Source organism: Mustela nigripes, chromosome 17 (genome assembly GCF_022355385.1).
Source record: "Mustela nigripes isolate SB6536 chromosome 17, MUSNIG.SB6536, whole genome shotgun sequence".
NCBI classification, from domain to species: Eukaryota; Metazoa; Chordata; class Mammalia; order Carnivora; family Mustelidae; genus Mustela; species Mustela nigripes.
The window spans coordinates 55,049,003-55,071,507 of record NC_081573.1 but is presented as its reverse complement, the minus strand read 5'-3'; the positions used below and the strand labels follow the sequence as shown (position 1 = coordinate 55,071,507).

General features: G+C 49.6%; 1 protein-coding gene across 1 annotated transcript in view; it reads right to left on the bottom strand.

Annotated features, from left to right (window-relative positions):
- CDH13 (cadherin 13) overlaps positions 1–22,505 on the bottom strand; it is a 987,824-nt gene that overhangs the window by 130,104 nt on the left and 835,215 nt on the right. The window contains exon 8 of the mRNA XM_059382150.1: positions 2,550–2,690. Within this exon, the coding sequence (XP_059238133.1) occupies positions 2,550–2,690 (141 nt within the window). The remainder of the gene's footprint in view (positions 1–2,549; positions 2,691–22,505) is intronic.

Here is a 22,505-nt window from a genome sequence, read left to right as displayed (position 1 = left end):
CTATCTAGGTCGCCGCCATCTCCCTTGTCACGGCCTTCATCCCAACCTTGCCCTCACCATCACCCTCCATAGGACCACTGTTCTCTTGACCAATGCCCTAGAGAAGAGTAGGCGACCAGCACTATCTAAATACTTTCTATCACCTGCTCATTTTACCTTCACAAGAACCTAACGAGCTAGGTTTTACTGTCAGCTCCATCAACGGGTGAAGAGACTATGACAGATGGTTAACATGCTCATATCCATGGTGGGATCTGAATCCAGTTCTGGTTCCAGAGCCCATCTCTTCCCCTCCGTGTCCTACTACCTCTGGCAATTCTGGCTTCCAAAACATAGGAATCCCTTTTCAACAACAAATCAGCCTCTCAGGAATTTGTTAGAAAATCTAACTGTGAACTTCATTTATCCAACATTGAACAAAGACTACTTTGGGACACCCAATACCCAAGAAGGACAGTTTCGTGGACTTGCTAGCATTCCTCTCACTTGATTTCTTACATCTCTGTAGGAGTTGAGACATCACTTTTGCCCTGTGGGAATGTCAAGCTCATTGTCCAATGTCCATTTGAAAAGTTCTGTGCTTTTGCTGATATCCACACGTGAGTATATTTTCCATGACGCTACTCAATGTCTCTTACTCTTAAGCTCTGAGTTAAATTTTTCTTTGCAGTCAGTCGTATCAACAACAACACCACAAATCTCTCCCTCACAGTATTTAGTTCACGACGAGGCACATGCTTCTTGTTTCCTGAGCCACAGGCGCTAAAATCAGGGCTGTACTGAACTAATTAGTCTCACATACCCGGTAACATTGCCAGGTCTCCTTATTTTAGATTGGGGTTATGTAATTTTTATTTTCATTACAATGTCTATATTGAATATGAAAACAAGCCTTTAGTACATTTTTGGGGGGCATAGCTTTGGATATAGAAATTCTGCAGGTAAACGAGCATCCCCAGCGAATGTCCCATAGGACACCTGCTGAGTGAGACAAGATGAGGTGGCCGGGGAAAAATTATTCCTGGGGCCAAGTAAGTCTGAAAAACCCTACAGACTATCCATGTCCCTCTTAGAGAAGTAAAGCAATTTAAACATACCCGGGAGTGTTGCGGTAAAAGAAATCTTTCCTCTCTTCTACCCCGAGTCACCCGTATCTAGCTGACCCTGAAGTCTTCCCCTGCCCCGCAATGATGTAACTCGCAGAACTAGTTTTTTGGAATACCAGTTTGCGCAACTCGGGGACAGTGGGCATTCGGTTTTAGCCGTCATAGGAACACATCATGGGAAGCAAGAGAATGAAGCCATATTTGCTATTTTGGTTTCTGCCACGTGGAGGTTGGAATCCAGATTGCTCACGACCCCCCCGGAAGAGGGGGTGATTTCCACCCTGAAGGCGTCACGCACACAGGGCTGCTGGGGAGGAAAGGGCACTGGGGAGCCAGGGCGCCCTCCTTTCCTGAGCTACCTGGAGTAGCCCTGGGATGAGAGAGAGAGAGAGAGAGAGGAGAGAGAGAGAGAGGGAGATGTGGAGCAACTGCAAATCCCAGACATGTGGCTTTTAGGAAGCATAATATTGCCGTTAGCTGCCTGGCTCCCTGGGGGCTGGGTTCCCATCGCAGTTCTGTCACTGACTCTGCCTGTGACCTTGGAGCACTTAATTAGATTCTCTGAGCTGAAAGTAAGTTCCCTCACGGGTAACGAGTGGTTACTGAAACCCATTTCACACGGTCGAATGAGGCAAAGAATCTCAGGGGAGAGCCCCGTTGGGGCTGGTGGATGACCAGCCAAGTCCCAGCCAACGCCGAAGGCTATCCTTACCCATCCTATGCTCTTGGTCAGTAAGAGGGGTGTCAGATCTTCGGCCCAGGCCCTGACACCCAAGAGAAACCACGGCGTTGGTGTATTTCCACCAGAGGCATGGTGCAAATAGCTTCCTGGTTTGGACACAGATTCAGCAAGGGAATGTAATTCTGTGTACCTAGCCCGGCCCCAAACATTGCTCCGTTGCAATAAATGGGGCCCAGCAACCATGATCCATAATCATAAAAGCCCAAGAGCCGAGAATAAATAATAGCTCTTCCAGACAAGCTAACTTGGTGATAATTTATAAGCTCCTGGGCCACCTTGTTATTGCCAAGAAAATCTGCTTTACCTTCTCGCTGCTGTTCGGTCTAGCCTCTCAATCTGTACTCCCCGGAAAAAAATACTTATTGTTATGCTAAAATCACAATGGGCCTCACATAACTCAGCGCTAAATAACACCGATAAAACTAGGAAAATGGCACTTTGGCATTAAAAGTTATTTTCTTATGGACTTTAACAAGATTCAGTGCTTTTGTTCTCACAGCGCTCTTTCCAGCTTTATGTACACACAAAAGACACCAACGTGAAAAAGTACGAAAGAGCAAAACGACGCCCCCTTTCCCACCGGGAGGGTTTCTGCTGGCAAACCGGCAGCCGGCAGAGGCTGTAGCGTGCGGGATTGATAGCGCTCGGCGACCATGGCCGAGAGCAGCTGGGGTGGTGGGCGGCAGGCAGTGGGCGTTTACCTCTTTCTTGGTGAATTTTGGCGAGTGGTCATTTTTGTCATCGATCATGATGGTCGCCGTGGCTGTGCCTGTTAACCCAACATCCAGTCCTGCCATGTCTTGAGCCTCGATGATCAGTTCATACTTGGGATTTTCCAGAGTCTATAAAGCAAAAACACGACAGACAAGACGGCATTTAGGTTTGGGCTGCCACCTGGGGCTCAGGGGTCGTGGGGGCTACGCCACCCCCTCCCCCATCAAGGCAGGTATCCCGCACCCACAGAGCCTGCACCTGTTCTGCGTGACTGTGCCTCTGGCATCTCTCCAACACGAGACTGTCACGATTCATACAGTCGTGGGGACGGAATCTGTTTTCTGTCCTTGCTGAAAGGGGCACTCGGTACATTCCAGACTGTCCTGTTTCCGGGCTTTGGGGAGACAGACATTGCACGTCTGACATTTACACCCATTCATGTCATTTCACAGTGACCTCACGAAACTCTACGACGGAGGTCAAGTGTGACGATGAGACGGGGACAAAGGTGGCAGCTCTGGGAACTCACCTTTACTGAGCAACCAGCTAACCAGGCATGGGGGACTGGATTTTGTACTTCATCTTTTCAGTAAGTGTGTTAAGGCGTATATAGGGTTCTCATTTTACAGGTGAAAAAAATCCCAACTGAGGTTTGGAGTCGCTTGTACCGCATTTCTTGCGTGTCATTTATAGGCACTTGTTTCTCATGTTAGGTTAATTTTGGAAGATGCACTTTAATCCATGCATACTTTGACGGCTATTTTTCTTCTGTGTTTAAACACTCAAAACAACTACCCAAGGGGCTCGGACCCCAAGACTCATATGTAACAACCCCCGCCTTTACACTGTCTTCTAGAAAGGATTGGCTTGTCTTGGCCAACAGCCCCCCATTCTTCTTCTGGCAAAGCAGCACCCCACTTTTCCTTTGGGGACCTACCCATCACCTATCCTTTGCCCATGGGGTTTGGCTTGAACTGCCATTCCCCGACTGCCACCCTGCCAACTTCTGGGATGAGCCCTGATGAGAAGAAGCAAGTAAAGGTCTGCCATTCCAGGGGATGGTGGCACGTCCAGGCTCGGGACCTGTGTTTGACATTCGAGAGAAGGAAGGTCTGCGTCCCTGTGGTATGAGCCTGCAAGATGTGGCCTGGGGGCTAGATGAGCTGTCTCAGGACCACAGCGGGACTTGGGTCGGGGGTGGGGAGCCCCATCTGAGAATGAAGCCCATCTTCTGACAACGAGACTTGAGCTCTGGAGAAGAAGAGGCGTTTCCCAGCGATTGTACTGGATCACCGTATCATGCCATGCCCGAAGCCAGTCTTGCCTGTGGACTTTTAGCTAATGACGGCTTTAATTTTCCTTATTTGCTTAAACCATTTTGGAGTGTTTTCTTAATCACTCACAGAGTTCAAGTTGAATCGCCTTCAATAACAAACATAAAAGGTCCTACCAGTCGCAAATCGTCTTGCTCGTATGACAGCTTCAAAAGCCGTTGCTTATACCAACCAACAATTCAGAAATACCATGGGGAGCAAAAACAAAAACGCAGTGGGGATCTAGAATTTCCTTCTAAAATCAAGAGTTTACATGGTAAATTTTAACAGCTCAATGCTAGCTGTCCCCAAAACTTTCCAGCATTTTTAAAGAGTGTTTGGCTCCCTAGGGCACCTTTAATTGGTTGTTTCTTAACTAAGAGCTCCTGAACTACTAACTTAAGGAGTAGGAGTTCTGTTGTATGGTTTGGGAGGCTCTAAACTCTCAGATTTGAGAAAAGAAGTGGATTGCTGAGACAAGCCTTGGACAGGATTATTCACAATGTTTCCTACTCCCCAGCTTCATTATAGTTGACATATAACACCGGGTAAATTTTAGGTGTACATACACTGATGGGATACATGTATGGCTTATGAAATGAGCTCCACTGGGATGGAAAGCCACGATTCTCTAACTGCTGAGTATAAGCAGAGTTCAACACCAAATCTCGTTCTAGGTGATTCTGATTGTAGCCGGTTCAGTTCCATCTACTCTCAAGCTCAAGTTGGAAAATCATCAGCTTAATTCGAGTCCACAAGTTGGGTGGGATTTACTCTTTGCCATAAATTCTGCAGCTGGACCATATGAAACCAGTCAATTGGGCCCATTTTCAAAATCCTCCCAGAGTGTCTCTGGACATAAAACCACTAGCCAGGTCTAATTTCTAGTATAACATTTTTACTTTTCTAATAAAACATTACATGGTTTTAGAAGCATTGAATCATAAAAATAAGAAATTATATGAGTTTTTCTGATAGCAAAGAGATCAGGGCAAACTCAACAGCCACTTTCCCCATGTAATGTCATTGGCCAATATCATTTCCTGACATCACTTTAAGGGTTGCAGAAAATATTATGCTATGCATACTTTATAATTTATTTCATCATCTTATGAGGACTTTTGGTTATTTCCAGTCTCCAAACATTTTTGACAATTGCAAATCACAATGCAATGAACATCTTTATTCAAGAAGCATTCAATATACTTTGACTCTTTATTTTTTGAATGCTAGATTCCAAGCAGTAAGTAAAAGAGTATAAACATTTTTAAGGCTCTTTACAGTTGACCCTTGAACGATGTGGGGGCTAGGGGGTGCCCATCCCTGTGCTATTGAAAATCCATGTATAGCTTGACTTCCCAAAAAAGCTAAGCCCACTGTTGACAGAAGGCCTTACCGATAACATAATTAACACATATTTTATATGTTATATATATTACACACCATATTTTCTTAATAAAGTAAGCTAGACAAAAGAAAATGTTAAGAAAACCATAGGGAAGTGAAAATACATATTTAGTGCTGTGTTGTATTTACTGAAAGAAATCCGTGTATAATCCACACGGAGGAAAGCGTCGCTGTTCATGGGTCATTTCTATTCCTATCTCAGTACCGCGTGCCTAGAAGACCTGACCAATTTCCCTGTCAGTCTTGCTAGAACATTTAGTGTATGATCCTGGGCATGGCTTCCCCCTAAAGAACAGCTGATCTTGCCCCGTGACACAAACTGGGGGCCGAGCGTGGTTGTGGGATCGCTATCTAACAAGGCTGTGAATTCCTCCCAGCATTACCTTGCCCCAACATGCAGTGCAGGTTACTGTGGACACCCACCCCCCCCCGGGACAGCTTCAAGCACCAACTATGGACACATGTTGCTCTGCTTCCCTAGTGACCCCTCCCTCTTGCCCTTGGACCAAGGCTATCATTCCTTGGGCGGGGGTCAAGGGGGGGGAGATGGCGCGTGGGTGAGGGTGCTCATTGCTTCCTCACTCTCAGTCCAGGTGGAGTTCAGGAAGGGTTGACTCTATCCGTGACAGAGGGATGGTCACGTGACTCAGGCCCAGACCATCAGAGTCTCCCCTTCCCATGACCTTGCGATGAGCATGTAACCCAAGTCAGGCCACCCAGGACTGAAACTCAAAATTCTGGGACCTACTTCCTTTAGTACTCTTGGGAAGAAGGAGTTTTCCTTCTTTCCTTTGGACTTGGAGGTGGGCGGACACAAATCTGGAGCTGGTAGTGACCCTTTGCAAGCACACAGAGAAAGTCAGCCTGAGAAAGAAAATGGCACAGAACCACCCGAAGGAAGAGATGGAGTTCTTCCAACCTTATTCGAGCCGTTTAATCGTGATCCTTGAAGGCAGAATCTCCCCCTCATATTTTGTGAGTTCTAGGAGCTAATAAATTTCGCCTTTCCATAAGACATCTAAATTAAATGTTCCATGAGTAGCAACAAGGGAGTTTTGACTAATACTGCAACTAACGCTGTGATCAATTACCTGGTTATTTGCAAGAAAGTGTGAGAGCTATTGTACCGTCCTACAGTATCACAACAGCCTCTTCACAACGGCATTCCAATCATCTTGTGCATACATTATTTTTCCTTCTCCCCTGAGTAGAAACCCTTTTGTTTTTGGACCAGAGAAAGTTAATTCTAATTTTTTCCTTCATTAGTTTTACATTCATTTAACTGGAAGTTACTAAGCATTTAATCTAAATAGTGTGCTGGGTGCTGGGAATACAGGGTCATTTCTTCAAGGATCCGAGGGAAGTTTCAGGGTTGGGCATGGCTACAGCCATGAATAATAGCACCAAAGTGGAGTTGGGCTCAGCAGAGGCAGGTATGAATTCTTAGGATAGCTCAAAGGAAAGACGCATCGGCTTAACTCTTGTAATTGGACAAGTTTTATAAAGAACTTTTAAAAATGAACTGGCAATTCCCATCTACTGAAGAAAATAAAACTTTATGAGTGCAACGAGAAATAGATTGATTAACCACGTTGAAAATCAATTAGACAATTAAGGAGATAAATTGTGTGGTTTGGGATGAGATGTTCGCAAAGTCTCAATTTTCTGGCACACGTAAGGCTACTACGAACACATGTTTTTATTCTTGGAGAAATACCCAGTTGTTTTAGGCAAATAGAAAAATACGATCGTTTCTAGAGCGGAAAGTGAGGACCGACCCCCCCATTTCCCCAGCCCCACCTCCGAGAGGCAGTTACCATGAGTGGTCTGATGTCTCCTTCCTTTTCCCACACATTACACATGCACGCACACGCGCGCGCGCACACACACACACACACACACACACACTCCAAACGCACATATCTTCAAACAAGTGACACCGTTCACATGGCTATGCAAGTTGTTCAGCCCTATCACTGCTGTCCCAGGGCTGTCCAGCGCATGGTCTGGACCCGCCACCATTCACGCAGCCCTTTGTACCGGATGGTCCCTCATGGAGCTGTTTCCAAGTTTTCTTCCTTAAAAGCGGCTCTTAAGTTGACAAGTCCACTGGCTTACCAGTATTTGGGATATTTCTTTGCTGTGATCAACAGCATTGCTTTCCACAATGACAGCAGTAACAAAAACCGAACAACCCGATAATAAACGCAGCCTCCTTGGACAGGTGAAGGACTTGGAGAGAATGCCACCTGGAACCCCTCGCTCTTACACCACCGGAACAGCCTCTTCCAATCACACCTGCCCCGCTTCCCACGCCAGCCGAGCCTTCTTCCGTAAACCCCTTGCTCCCACGGTCACCCGCTCTGCAAGTGTACGCACCCCTGCTCATTTCTCTACCCCATAGCAGTCACTTGCCTTGGTTCTTCTGCTGGAAAAGACTCGAAGCAGCCCACAGCTGCCGCATTCTCTAGGAAGGACCGTTGATATGGAAAAATAGGTCCCGGTGGCCCCGTGCCATGTTTGTCTCCCTCGCACGGTTGACTGACCTCACATAACGCCCTGATCATAGCTGGGACGATCAGATTCTGGGAATATGAAATATGGACTCAGGCCCTGGGGAGACAGAAGGAAGGGCAAACCTGCTTGCCTCTCACCATGTTACCCCTAAGCCCAGGAGAGGACTTTTGCTTTCCTGAATGGTTTGGGATGCAACTTCCCATCCTGGTCCTTCTCTCTGCCCACGAGGAAGGCGGACTGCCCCTGGGGGTCGAGACCTTCAGCTGTCCAGCTGTTCTGTCGCTCAGTGGGTGAACTGAATGGAGGGTTGGAAGCCCCACCGTCCTCTCGAGACCAAGCTGTTATCTCCCAGGACAAGGACCTTACCTGATTCTTATGTTTCTTTCTCTCAACTCGTTCAGGGCTCACTGGGGCATGGGTGTGGCCAACTCCAATAGAAAGAGCCTTTTGGGCTGCCTTAGGCTGAAGGCACTGCTCTAACCAGAAAGACGGGAGTTGTATGGCCATGATCTGAGACCTTACTGCCTCCTGGCTCTGACCCTTGCCTCAGTTTTGGAACACACTCCTGGATCTCCTCGGGAGAGTCTTTTGGGCACTGAAACCAGCCAGAATCGGTTTCCGTCCCCTGGGCTGAAGCCAGTGCTACTTGTTCACCAAATCCTATTTCCTTGGACTCCCAGGCACACAGCAGGGCTGTCAGGTGAACGTATGGGATATGGACAGAAGTGACACTGGCAGGGTCCCGGAGTCTCCCATATAATCCTCCATGTTCTCCATTTCCCAGAAAGGAAAAAGCCTGGATTTCCAAACGGCCGCGTGGGGCAGAGCCACTCCGCCGCTCCGCCTCGGACCGCGACGCGAACAACACACAAAGCCTCCTGCAGGTTTCCGGGAAGTCGGTTACAGAGCTCGGCCTCCCCTGGCTAACGCGAAGGCTGTGTTTCCCGTTCGGCTGTATCTGGGATGCCCATTCACCATCTCCCCACGTGGGTGACAAAGTTTTCAAGGACAAGGCCCGCGCTTTTGACCCCGCCACCCAGCCGGTACGCAGCCAACAAGGTGGGCGATTTACTTCCATTACCGTTAATGATGATGCATTACTGTTTCCCCGGACCAAATTCTATCTCCGAGGTCTGAGCCTATCAGTGGCATTTCCCCACCACAGTCATTTATTCTCAGGGAACAGCTTATACCTCGGGGAGCTCTAGCTCAAGGAGAGAGGATTTTATTCTGACCCAGAAATGCGCTGCGTCAAAACTGGGAAAATTAAATTGGCTGTTCTGATTTTATTTTAAGCTCTTTGATCGGTAACATCTATCAGAGAGAAAAGCTGCTCTTTTGGTTTGGAACCTGTAGCCACACCCTTTGTATCGTGTTTGCTACTTTCTCCTGCGTGTCTGCTCGCTACCAGGTAAGAGACAGCCCGGAAACGGAAGGAAGCTGGTGTGTCCAAGAGAGGAAGCCTCGGGTGTGTCTCCACAGACATAGGCCGGGTTCACGGATCACACTGATTTTAAAAAACCAAACATTTCATCTCGCAAAAACAAGAATCATGCCATGTCATTAAACACGGCACACAATCAATCACTAGACCCTCAGTGTTTCCCAGGGCCCCGATGACATCCATATGAGGATGCATTTAACGGAACATTTATCACTAATAACAAGCATAATGGTGGCTGTGGGGGGGGGGGGGAATCGACAAATAAACATTAAAAGGAGAAAGCTTTTGCTGTTAACCCACGCTGCGCCCTGTCGCTCTCTTGTCTCGTCCCGAACGCTGTCCCCAGGTCTCTCCGCGCTTTGTCCCGACTGGATTTCTTCCCCAGGCCCCTGGCTTTTTCTTCCGTTTTGACATTTCCACCCCTATTTCTTTTTTCCTTCCAATTTTGTTTACTTTCATTGGTGGTAAGAACCTCAGAAGTCTTCCCCCTCATCACGTGTTTGATGCCCTTGTGAAAATTTTGGCTTTTGAGCTTGGGTGCGGAGCCGGACTCTGTCGATAACAGGACTTTGTTGTGGTCGTGCATTCTCGAGTTCTTCCTCTGAGAAGACGGCAGCCAGCTCACACTTCTGTGAGACCCCATCTGTCCGCCAAAAGGTACAGCGAGGGGGCGCCTGGGGGGCTCAGTCGGTTAAGCGTCTACCTTCCACTCGGGTTATGATCTCAGGGTCCTGGGTTTGAGCCCTGCATTGGGCTCTCTGCTCATCCGGAGCCTGCTTCCTCTTCTCCCTCTGCCTGCTGCTCTCCCTGCTTGTGCTCGCTCTCTCAGATAAATAAAAATCTTTGGAATTTAAGAAAAGCTCCATGAAGGCAGAAGGCAGGGAGCTGACCGCACACAAATGGACCTTATGGCATTGCTCCTAGGAAGGTCCCCCCCACCCCCTGCACTTGGTGGCAGGGTCATCTGGTCAAGTGACTTAGCTTGCTATTGACTCAGTCTTCTCACCTGTAAACTGGGAGGAGGGAAATGATCATACTTGTAGAGTAAGGCAGATAAAAGGAGGTAACATCAAGCACTGAGCACCGAGGCTGGCGTCTAAGCGTTCCAGACAGGGCTGCTGTTACCCTGCAGTAGAATCTTTGGAGAGTCTTCTTCTTTTATTTTAAGAATTTATTATTTATTTGAGAGAGAGAGAGGGCCCAAGCAGGCGAAGGGGCAGAGGGAGAGGGAGAAGCAGAGATGCGGACTCCACACTGAGCAGGGAGCCCGATGCGGGACTCGATCGCAGGACCCCGAGATCATGACCTGAGCCAAAGGCAGACAGACGCCTGACCGACTGACCCTCCCAGGTGCCCTTTGGAACGTGTTTTGAAGGTGTAGCAAGAAACTGAGTGTGGCCTCCAGGAACAGTCCCGAGGCAGTGAATGCTGCCATCTTGCCACTGAATGTGCCTGGGAGTGGACCCTTCTAGGCCAACCTTCTGATGACACTGAAAATTCGGGGCAGACACCTGGACTGCGGTTTTGTGAGAGCCCATGGAGTGGACGACACAGCTGAGCCATGCCCAGGGCACAGAAACTGGGAGATACCGAACACCTCTTGTCCGAAGTCATTACGCTCTGGGGTCATGGGTCATGCAGCAATCAATAACCAATACAGTCCTTTTCTCCCCAGCACTTATTGCAGTCTGGAACATTCTTGTTTATCAATTACTTGTTTATTGGCCATCTTGGAACCGACAGTTGGAGCTCCCTGAGGTCGGGGGCCTTGTCTTGTTCAGACCTTCATCTCCCAGCTACTAATTCAGTGCCCGGCACAGCAGAGAGGTTGGCAATAATCAGTCGATTCTAGATACATTCTTTTAAAATAATGATTCACACAGAGTCGTGTATCCACAGCGCTCAACAACAGGTTCTCGGGTTTGTAGTGTTCGTCAGTCTCGGCGGCCCAGCTATTCTCCTCGTGTAGCTGGTCCCGAGCCACCAACATGCTGTCCTGGAGTGCAGAGTTGGAAAGTGATCCCCTCGACCCCCAGTTCTGATTTTTGTGGTCTCTGTTACCTGTCGTCAACCACACCCGGGAATCAAATGCTCTTCCTTCTGACGTGGCCAGAAGTTCAACGGCAGCCTGATGCCCCCATCAGATGCCTCCTGACTCCCTCTCATCACAGAGGCTGAGGACAGTACAATAAGATATTTTGGCCAACAAAGAGTGAGAGAGAGAACAGATTCACATGACCTGTGGTATATTGTTTGAATTGTCCCATTACTTCATTACTCTTGTTAATCCCTTCCTGTGCCTAATTTAGAAGTGACGCTTCAACAGAGGTATGTATGCAGAGGAAAACACCTGGTCCTTATCGGGTTCATATCATTTATGGCTTCAGGCACCCACTCGGGGTCTTGGAACACATGCCCCGCCGACAAGGAGAGACCACTGTGGACACCACCAGTTTGAGTGAGCCCGTGACCGCTGGCTCTAGGTCACCGACTGGGCTGTAGGAGTCCAGGAAGTCCGTCTCTTTCAGTAAAGCCCTTTGTTGTCTAACGCTGAAGGTACTGTTAACGAGAAATTGTAACATGCGCTTTCTAGCAAAGATACAGTGTCATTCCTTCCCGTATTTACTCGTGAGCTGTGCCCAGGCCACGCCGTGCAAGACTCCTTACGACAGGACACCTGCTCGGGGACCGCGTTCTTCTCCAGGTCAGCCGCACCTGCCGCCTGGTCTATAAATACCGCAGACAGATCGGGGAAAACATTATCTGAAGCAGAACGCGTCGTTGTCTGTCTGGGCTTTGATTTACCCACTCGGGCCACAGAACACGGGGGATCGGCAGTCCATAAATCCAGCAGGCACCACATCCATCTCCCCGGAAAATGTCCCCGATTCCCAGGGCAGACGGCGAGGGCCGCTCTCCCATCTCCCCGAGCAGGAGCGCGAGTCCGTTCGACTGCTGTGTGTGTCTCTAGGCCTCCCTTTGCCTCGCCCCCTGGTGCTAATGGGAACATTCACGATCCTGGCTGTCGCCCGCTGTGTTTTCATTCCCAGCTGGGGTCTGCGGGGTAAAGGGAAAGGCCGAGCTCATTCCCCCAGATTTCCTGACTGCTGGCAAAGTCAGCAGGGCGAAGCGACGGAGGAAATAAACAGCGCCTCTTCGAAATATGCGGTTGGAATAGCCGAAGTGACAGATTTCAGGTTGAGGGACGCCAACATCACATAAAACATTTCCAGGAGCCGCGTCCATCTCTTGATGTTACGGAGGAAATAAACGGCCAATGGCATTCGTGAGTACTTGGAAACATCACCCTCTTTAGGCCCACGCTGGCGAATATTTGACATTCAGCTTGATTCCACTGAAACCTGAATCCAGAGTCTACTCGTTTCGGGTAACTCTGCTAAGATGTGATGAACGACACACACCCTGCCCTTGGGGCATTTATATTCTAGATAAACAGACAAAAGTCTAGTCCTCAAGGTGTGATGAGGTTACGTATCCTAAGCTCGCCGACTACAATCTATGGGAAGGGGGTCAGAACACAGGGTGCTTGGGAAGGTCTTACGGAGTTTCCTTAATTCGCCAAACATTTGCTGAGCCGTTATTTTCCGAGGCGTTAGATGTTATCTTCGATGGTAGCGACCAGGAAAGGGAGCCCCACCGAGTGGGAAATAATCCCCGCGGAATTTTAGCAGAAGCGGAGGGGAGTAAGAAGAGTAATGTGAAGGACACGTTCCTGCAGAAAGAGTGTCCTACTGCAGGATTAGAAGTGGGGTCTGGATCTGGAAGTTTCTATGAGAGGAGATGGGAGGCTCTTCATCCTAAAGGCCATTACACTCCCCCTGCCAGTAACGGCGGGAGGCTGATTCTGATTCTGGTCAGGACACCGTGGGGATTACGTAAGGCATAATCTCCACCTTCAAAGGACTCATGGCTTCGCTGCAGATAAAACACGTCCAAGCAGGTCCACGAGGCACCGGCGGTACGTGCTGAAGGTGGCCTCAGTAGGTCCAGGTGTGAAAGGGGCAGTTGGGACGGGCTGTGGTGGCTTTTTGGGGGCTGGAGCTGAGCTTTGGAGCATGGGTGTCGGTGTGGGTGGGGGGCAGCACCCAGAAAGTGAAGGGGAGCCTGGGAAGCAGGACAGAGGTGGCCAGAGGAGACATGCTCACTGGTACGGTTGGAGTCAAGGTTGGGAGGTCACTAGACACAGCCTGTTGGTTCCTGCGAGGACCTTGGAGATCATCTGGTCCAGGCCCACCTTCGAAGGTCACAGCGACCCCCACGGGTGAGGAAACAGAAGTTTTCTTGGTTTTATCTGTTTGAGATAAGGAAGTGCAGACCTGGTTCTCTATAGTTCTTACATATTTCTGCAATCGCTGTTTATCGCATTAGCCTGTTTCTTCCAGCCTTTCGGCCCTGCACTGTCATGGCAACATTATGCCTGCTAAGAAAAGGTGCTTAAGACATAGTGTCTGATCTTGTCTTATATTGTCTTCTTGAACTTGCTTCTGTCAGAATCCCCCGGTGGGGGGGCGCACCCTACAGCACAGATTCTCAGCCCCCCGCCAAGTGCTGAGAGCTCAGTGGTTCCAGGCAAAGGCCAAGCCTGTGCGTTTCTGGGAAGCTTCTAGGTGAGGCTGTTGCCGCGGGTCTGAAGACCACACTTGGGTCAGCACTGTCCGAATGAACATTTGCCAAAGGCAGGTCGACACGAACTCTCCTATATTTTACTTACACCCACCTGTTCATGATACAATTGAAATGAGAGACAGGAAGCACTGTTGGCTAAATGTTCTCTCCAACTCTGATATTTATTTTCTCACCCTTTCTAGAAAAATCATATTCCCTTTAAGACACTAAACATCCACCCCAGGGTGGCTCAGTGGGTTAAGCGTCTGCCTTTGGCTCAGATCCATAATCTCAGGGTCCTGGGATTGAGCCCCACATTGGGATCTCTGCTCAGCAGAGAGTCTGCTTCCCGCCTCCTTCTGCCCACCGGTTTGCCTACTTGCTTTCTCTCTGTCAAATAAATAAAAGAAAATTTCCCGGGGGTTGGGGGGTGGGGGGAAAGACACTAAACAGCCTCTTCCAGGCATCCTCTATAAGTCTCCGTGTGAATGTTCTCTGTCTGCTTCTGGACCAGTCACAGAGCTCTTCATCTTCCCCTGCAACATGGCCCTTCCTCCTGGAGCCCCAGCTCAAGCTGGCAAGGTGGGGTCGTCCTCAGACGGACCCCCTGTCCCCCACCTCAGAGCGCCTCAGAGGGGCAAATGCTGCTGATTTCAGCCCTGCCCCCTCGCTCCGTCACTGCCCCCATCCCGTGACTTCCCGCCTCTGTCTTCGTCACCTGAGCTATTCCAACAGCTCCCAGACTGGCCCATCCGCTGCCTTCCAAACACGGCCCACCCAAAGCCAGCCAGAGGGAGTCAACTCGACCACTGCCTGCCCACAGGCCTTCCTCAGAACCCTTCCGTGGCTCTTCAGTGGTCACAGTAAGTGGTCAGGATCCCGCTGCGCGGAGGACCCGATTGTCACGGCTGACCTCCCAGGGCTCCTCACTCACCGTTACGCTCCTGCACCACCAGCTCCGGCCTCCCCGCCCTACACCTCCCTGAGCCCCGCGCCCTCTGCAGGGGCGTCCTTCCCTGTAGGGTTTCTGTCCCTGGAAGGCACTTGTCCAAAGTTGTCAAAACTTTGCCTCGATGTTGCTTCCCGTATAGTTTCCTGCTTTTCCCAGAGCTGCTTCTTCCTCTTCTTCTGGACTAGCCCTAGCTCTACTCTAGTTTTTCTCTTGGTTGCCTTACTGACACTCCCAGCAATTTCCTCTTCACATGTCTGTCTGTGTAATTATGCTGAGATGCTCTGTGTCAGGTTCATCTGTCAGGCCTGGTGCGTGGGAGAACGGAGCTCTAAGTGCCATCCAGCTTTTGGCCCTAGAAGCTTTTATACCTTCTGTGATAGGCAGAAGAATGGTCCCCAAAGATGTCCATGTCCTAATCCCTGGGACCTAGGACTCATGTACCTTACATGGCAAAAGGGACTCTGAAGATATGATTTGGTCAAGGATCATCCTGGATTCTCTAGGTGGTCCAAAGTAACCACAAGCATCCTTATAAGTGGGGGATGGGGGGCATCCGCATCGGAGAAGAAGACTGTAGGAGGAGGGAGGGAGGGAAAGGCGGGGAGAAGTTTGAAGAGGTCACACTGTTGGCTTTTCAGTTGGAGGAAGGGGCCACGAGACCAGGACTGCAGAAGCCTCCAGAAGGTATGAAAGGCAAGGACACAGAGTCTTTTCCGTAGAGATCCCAGAAGGAACCAGCCTGCTGATGCCTTGATTTCCCCCCCAGGGAAATGCCTTTTGGACGCGTGACTTCCAGAACTGTAAGATCATCAATGCGTGTTTGAAACCACAGAGCTTGCGGTCATTTGTTGTGGCCGCAGGAAACGCACGCACGTTCCCTGGGGATTGCTCACCCCGTGGACCGGAGCCCCGAGCTGCTCCCCAGCCTCCCAGAGCCTTCTGCCGCACAGCATCACCAGCTGCCTCCCTCCCGAGACCGCCCACCCTCCCGGCATAGCAGCCACCGCTGTCTTTCCTCCGGAAAATATTTCCATTTTAATCCTTTGAAGTGTAAAGTCAACCAGACCTTTCCCACAAACTCTGTCTGGCAGGAAGATGAAAATCCTCCCCTCTACAAAGTAGTAAATACCAGATTGGTTTATTGGAAAATCTTCTCTTCAATGTATGTGTTTTCTAATACATCGGTCACTTTTTCTGAGCATTTCCTGGAGTCCCTCAATGGGGATAAGGGGCCCATCTCGGACTTATTCCTGCTACATCCCTGGTGCCTGGCTCCTGAGATCTTGAGGGCCCAGACTTGGCCTTTATGTGTGACTGTGTTACACTCTTGGAAAATGAACTGAATGACTTCTAACCCCTGAGGGAAAAAATCACACAGGCGGTTCGGTCGGTGCCTGGCATTTTCCGTGAATGTTTGATGAATGAATTAATCGAGGGATGGTATGCTGATCACCCTACAGAAAACGTGGCCTACAGCGTGCTCTTCTGGGTTGCAGGGGGTACTGGTCCAAAGGCGGGGTCTGGTGAGGTTAGACAGGCTGGGAGAGCTCAGGCACGGCGGTGGAGGGTGACGAGCCTCTGGCTTTCCGCGAACGAGCTGGGAAAGTCCTCCTTGTCCTCTGGAGAGACATCTGTGCGGAGGGAGGTCTTTGCATGTTCTGATGCTGATGGGTTAGGCTCTCCTCAACCTCAGGGCCGACCCCCCCCTGGTGTCCGCAGCCCCAGGCTCAGCTCCTGGCTCTTCATGAGTCCTGGGGTGTCGAAGGTGGAAAGGGAGACAAGAAAGACGGGACAACTGAGTCCTCAGCGGGGAGGGTTAGATGGCAATGACCTTTCCAAAGAAAGGCGGAGAGGGACAAGAAAGGGCTGCTCAGCCGAGCCTCAGGGAACAGCTGGGGGCTGTCTCGGGTGACCCTGGGGGGGGGGGCCGTAGTTGCCCCCCAAGGGGAATAATATCCAGAAACCGGGATTCCTGTTGTTCGCCAAGCAGAAAGCAAAGAGCTTTTCTTGGGTTTCGATTTATTACCATCCAAAATGTCATTCTCTGTATGAGTAATAAAAGATAATACGTTTTATGGTGGCTCCTTATGTTAAGGTTTTACAAAATCTGTTATTAAATGATCTGCATAGAATCTAAATGAATCTGATTAGGTTACATGGACGAGCAAGGTGGGTTTTTTCTTTGCTCTGCGTCCCCCCCCCCCCCCAATTCCAGTGCCGCTGGAAGGGCGGCGTTCTCTGCATGTTTTCTAATCACACAGCGGAAAGTAATGCTTTTTAAGGTCAGACGAAAAATTGCGTTCTGCCGTGTAATCGGCTTCGCGAAGTGACATACTGGTCAAAACGTCCAGAAAATTCAATTTCCGCCTCCCAATGACAAAAGCACACGCGTCCACCCAGGGTTCGAGGATGTTTCTAAAATTTGGTTCCAAATGTCTGCGAGTGGGAGCGACTTCAGCTCTCGGACCTCCGCCGGATGCCAGCCCCCACGCGGTCATGCCTCTGCCCCTTAACTTCGGGCGCTTTCATCAGGATCTCCTCCTGCTCTCAGGAGAGCGGTGGCTTCCAGAGCGCGATCACAGCACCCGCTCCCCTTCAGACGGGACCTCCTGATCGCGTCTGCCATCTGGGGTGACTTTTAATGATTATTGTGTCCCCCCCCGCACCACCCCCCGTAAGTCAACTATATTTTTATGCAAAGCTTAGTTTGGTTTAGAGCTCTACTGCCAGTGATAATTCCAGGTGGCTTTTGGAACAAAGGAGCCGGTTGAGAGACTAATGAATCAGCACCAAGACCCACCCACTCTACCAGGGGACAGGAAAGCAATTCAAGACACCACCGCCATGCGGTCCTTGGGTTATATGCTTTGAAAATAAACGGAACTAATTCTAAACCATCTGAGGGGGTTAAAAAAATCACACAAGATGGATTCTAATCATGCCGCTGCGGCTGCTCCCCAAGCAAAGTCAGGGAGCAGCAGGGAGAAAGGCAACCAGAATAACCTGGCCATGGATTATTCTAGAAGGTCTCCTGTCCCTTTCATGTCTGGCACCATCAGTCCTTTGGATCAGTTTCCTTCTGCTTTGTTTGGACAAAGACCACCTCGCACCCTGAGATCCCCGGTCCTGCTCCCACCTGCGGCCCTTTTGCGATCGTGGTTCTGTTGTCCGTTTTGTTCTTGAAATTGCCTTGGTTCTGCGGATGAGAGCCAAGGCTATTAACACCCCTGAATGTTAGCTAAACAAGGAACAAGAGGTCAAATGGTAGGATTAACATTTGGTCTCGCCCTTCACTGGCTCAGCCTCTCAGATGGACAGAATGTGGATAAAGATGGCTGTGTTTTTCTTCACAAATAATAAAATCCGCAGAATGTCCTTGGAGGACTCCTTTTCACTTTATTATTTAAAAAAAAAAAAAAGTCACAATAAATAGAGTTTTCTGCATTCCCTCCAGCTCGTCTCCAGAGTTCTTTTCAAACTGGAGGAGAATTAAATTCTATTACCAGTCTCTTCAGGAGAGAATCCCTGTGCCTCAGGCCCCGTCCGAAGAGCAGGGACAGACCTCAGCCCTGGGATGAGGACAGACCTCTGTGCCTCATTTCCTCTCCCGGTCCTAACTCTCAGCTCTGGACCCTTGTCCTCTGGTCTGTAAGTATTCATTCCCAGTCCTGGCCAGTCCTGCTGGGTTCCACACAGACCCTCTGTCTTTATACTAATCATGGCCTCGTGGGGAGAGCATTTGCTATATGCTTAAAATGGGGCTCTGTGGGGCTCCTGGGTGGCTCAGTGGGTCAAGCCTCTGCCTTCGGCTTAGGTCATGATCTCAGGGTCATGGGATCAAGCCCCACATCGGGCTCTCTGCTCAGCGGGGAGCCTGCTTCCCCCTCTCTCTCTACATAGATCTCTGCCTACTTGTGATCTTTCTCTCTGTGTCAAATAAATAAAATCTTAAAAAACAAACAAACAAACAAAAAATGGGGCTCTGCCATGCGTGTGAATGATCTCAGCTGGTCCTCTTGACAGCCCCCGTCCCAAGCCTGCAAAGGTTGATGCTTTCACTGACGGGTGAGGATTCTGTTGCTTGAGCTCGCTTTAGTGGAGCTGGTTTGGAACCCAAACTCCTGTGTCCAGTCTACACTCCAAACTGCTACACTCCAGAATCTACTCATCACCTGCCCGGTGGCCCAGAGCCTTCCTTAGCGGTAGCCTAAGGATCCCACGTGGGCATCCATTTTGTGGCCGTTCACACCAGCTGGTATCGGTTGGGCCTAGAAGGACTGGACCTTATTTGGGATAGGTCGCCAGTCACGGGCAGCTCTTTGAACAATCTCCCCCAGGTCTGGAAAGGTCTGCCTTCCTGGACACCCCATTTATTCCCACAGCTTCAGGTCTCCCGGGCCCCATCGATTCTGACATCTCCAATTACCGCCTGTCTCTTCTGTGTTCAAATCTCTCCTCATGCTCAGCCCCACACTTTAACTGTCTGCTTGACCCTTCGACCCGAATGCTTCACAAGCGCGATCAACACAGCCTGTCCCAAAGCAAACTCAGCCTCTTCTGAGCCCAGCATACTCCTTCCCTGTCCTGTCGGTGGTGGCACTCTCCGCCCGGGTGACTGACCCGAGGCGCCCAGTACCCTCTCTCCTCCCCACCCCTTCCATCTGGCTGGTTCTCTCTTGAAAAGGACTCTCCCCCTCTCCCGGCCTGCTCATGATGGGTGACAGTCATGTCTCACCTTGCTCTTGTTTCCCGAGATAAGCAGAACACAAACTCGGGGCCATTCGGGAGGGGTAAGCATGCACGAATGTAGAAAGGGGGCTTGTCTTACCAGCATCGTGCCAAGGAGGGATCAAGGCCCACGCAAGCCAGCCTGGGGTGGCAGGGGGAGGTTGTAACCATTCCTCGCCCAGCGAGAGATTTCTCAGGCTGGCTTCCACGGTGCAAAACACTGGCACCAGGGAATCCTGACATCAGATGACTGTCTCCGACAGAAGCCCTGGGACATGGTTTGAGGGCTATGTGGGGGGTCTGTTCATGGCACTGTTAGAGATTCTCTTCCCTTGGCCCAGAACGCAATTCTCCCCATCAAACTTGGCCAACTTCTATTCTCCTCAAATGCCCATCGCCAAGCATCACTTTCTCTTTGCAGCCTTGTAGAAATCTCTAGAACAGACTGCAGGGCTCTTCACACAGCTCCTTTGTAGCACAGAGCACACCGTGTCACAGTAAACCACAGATCGCTGTTCCTCTCGCCCCATTGTGAGATGCGTGGAGGTAGGAGCTGTGTTTTAATGACTTGTTGCTGCTAGCTCATGGCATGGGGAAAATAGTGTGGATCTGAAAGCCAAAATAAAGAGACAGACTTCAGCTCTGTTTTGTAACAGCTTGTGTGACTGTGGCCAAATACATCCTCTGATGGCCAGATCCCCTGGGTCTTGAAAAGGATGTGCTCTTAGCTTGTCTCTAGGTCTGCTGTGAGGCTGGACTGGGATAACCCCTAAACACCACCCCTCCTGCCCCACCCCTGGTTCCTGGGACCTGCCACAGGGTGAACTTAGCAAGTAGAAACCGTCGCTACAGTAAAAATCACAGAGTAGATGCTTAGTAAATCCTGGACAGTTACATAAGCGTTTAAGTCAAAACAACTAAAAATGGAGGCTCCCTGAAGTGAAACCAGAGTTTCTTGATGGCCTGGAGTAGATTGAACAGTCGCCCCCCAAAAGATGCACCCAAATTCTGACCCCCCAGTACCTGTGAGTGTGATCTTATTTGGAAAAAGGATGTTTGCAGATGACGAATTTCAAGAGAAGATCATTCTGGATTGACTGGCTGAGTCACTGACCAGTGTCCTCATAAGATACAGAAGAGAAAACTTGGACATGGAGGAGAAAGCCACGTAAAGACAGGGGGAGCAGTTGGAATCATGACGCCACAGCCAAGAAATGTCTGCAACCACAGGAGCTGGAAGAGGCAGGAAAGACTTTCTTCCCGGAACCTTCAGAGGGTACGTGGCCCTGCTGACATCTTGATTTTGGGCTTCTTGTCTCCAGGACGATGAGAGACAAAATTTCTGGTATATTAAGACACCCAATATTTTGTTACAGCTCAAAGAAGGTTCAACTTTTTGGAGACATCCAGGGGAGAGTTTGGAAGTTCACACGCCCTGCAACGTTGTACAAAGTATATAACGTGCCCACAGTCCAATGCTATCTTCCCTGCACGCAGCACATTTCTAATGAAGAACACACGGGTTACAAAAGAGTATCAGTGGAGTATCGTGGAAGTATGCATGGGAAGAAACATGGGCACTTCGCACGTGTTGGCCTAGATCATTGCTTTTTCCTTACTGAGCCCTGGCCGGCGGATTGCAGATAGAAGGGATGCATGCCGTTAGCCCATCAAACTTCCTAGGCTCAGTTCTCCACATTCCTTCCTTCTGGGGTTCCCTGGGTGGGGGGGAACACCTTTTGAAAACGTGGTAATGAAGACGGAAGGGGCTCTGTGGGACTGTGAACCCAGCAGCCAGTAACACTGTACTGGGCCACCGAGATTTTGAGGCTGCTTGTTACTGTAGCTGGCCCTTCTGACCTTGGGATATACACCCGTTCTACAACCAGCAAAATGAGATAGTACGTTGACATTTTTCTTGGGTTGTATTCCTTTAATATAACTTGAACTAATTATTTCATAAAGTACGTGTTAATGTGTGACATCTCTCTCTCTCTCTAGATACGTAGATATCTACATGTGTGTAGGCACACACACACACACACATACATATGAACTGAGATATCTCTATCCATCTACACACGTGCACACACACGTTGACAAGGGTTAGCTGCGTATGATGAAATTGCAGATAAATGTTCTTCTGTTACCGCTATTTTGGGTTATCTATACTTACTATTTTTTTTTTTTCCTACTAGGGAAATGCAGGGTTTGGATAGGAGAGCAATGCTTTACATTTTAAAAGGCGCAATGGCAAAAAAATGGCAAACAACAAAATATACACCAAAATCTTTCCATAGTGATGCTTATGACAGTAGAGCTTTACTCATAAAACTTCTAAATAGTGTTATGGGCTGAATGTGTGATGACAAGGGTCACGTAAGCCTGGAAACATCTGGATAAAGTGAGGAGGGCCATCAGCTGAGCAGCTGAGCTGGATTGGGGACCTCCCCCTAACCAAGCATCCTGGGACTCCTCAGATCTCCTTTCCCTCACACTTTAGCAAGCCCCCTGCCCATCCCCAGGCTTCAGGTGCGGAAACTGAGGCTCAGACAAGAATCCTTCACTCATTCCACAAATATTCTCTGGGGGCTGGTTGAGGGTCAGGTGTTCCTGCAGTTGGCTGCAGTTGGTGGGGGAGAGAACCATAGACAAAAGGCCCAAAGATCTCCTTGTCACTGGGCTGACAAGCTAGATGATGAGACAGATTGCAAATAAGATAAAAAGAGATGACCACTATGGGGGGGGGTGGGGAGTTAAATGAGAAGAATACTTGAGAGTTCTTAAATAAGGTGGCCTGAGGAGGTGACATCTGATTCAAGGCACGAAGGGAGTAAGGAGGCACGTGGATGTCCTGGGAAAGAGCAATCCAGGCAGGTGAACTAGCAAGTGCAAAGGCCCTGAGGCAGGAGCATGTGGGATGGGCAGTGGAGTCCAAATTCTTGGAGACACTGAA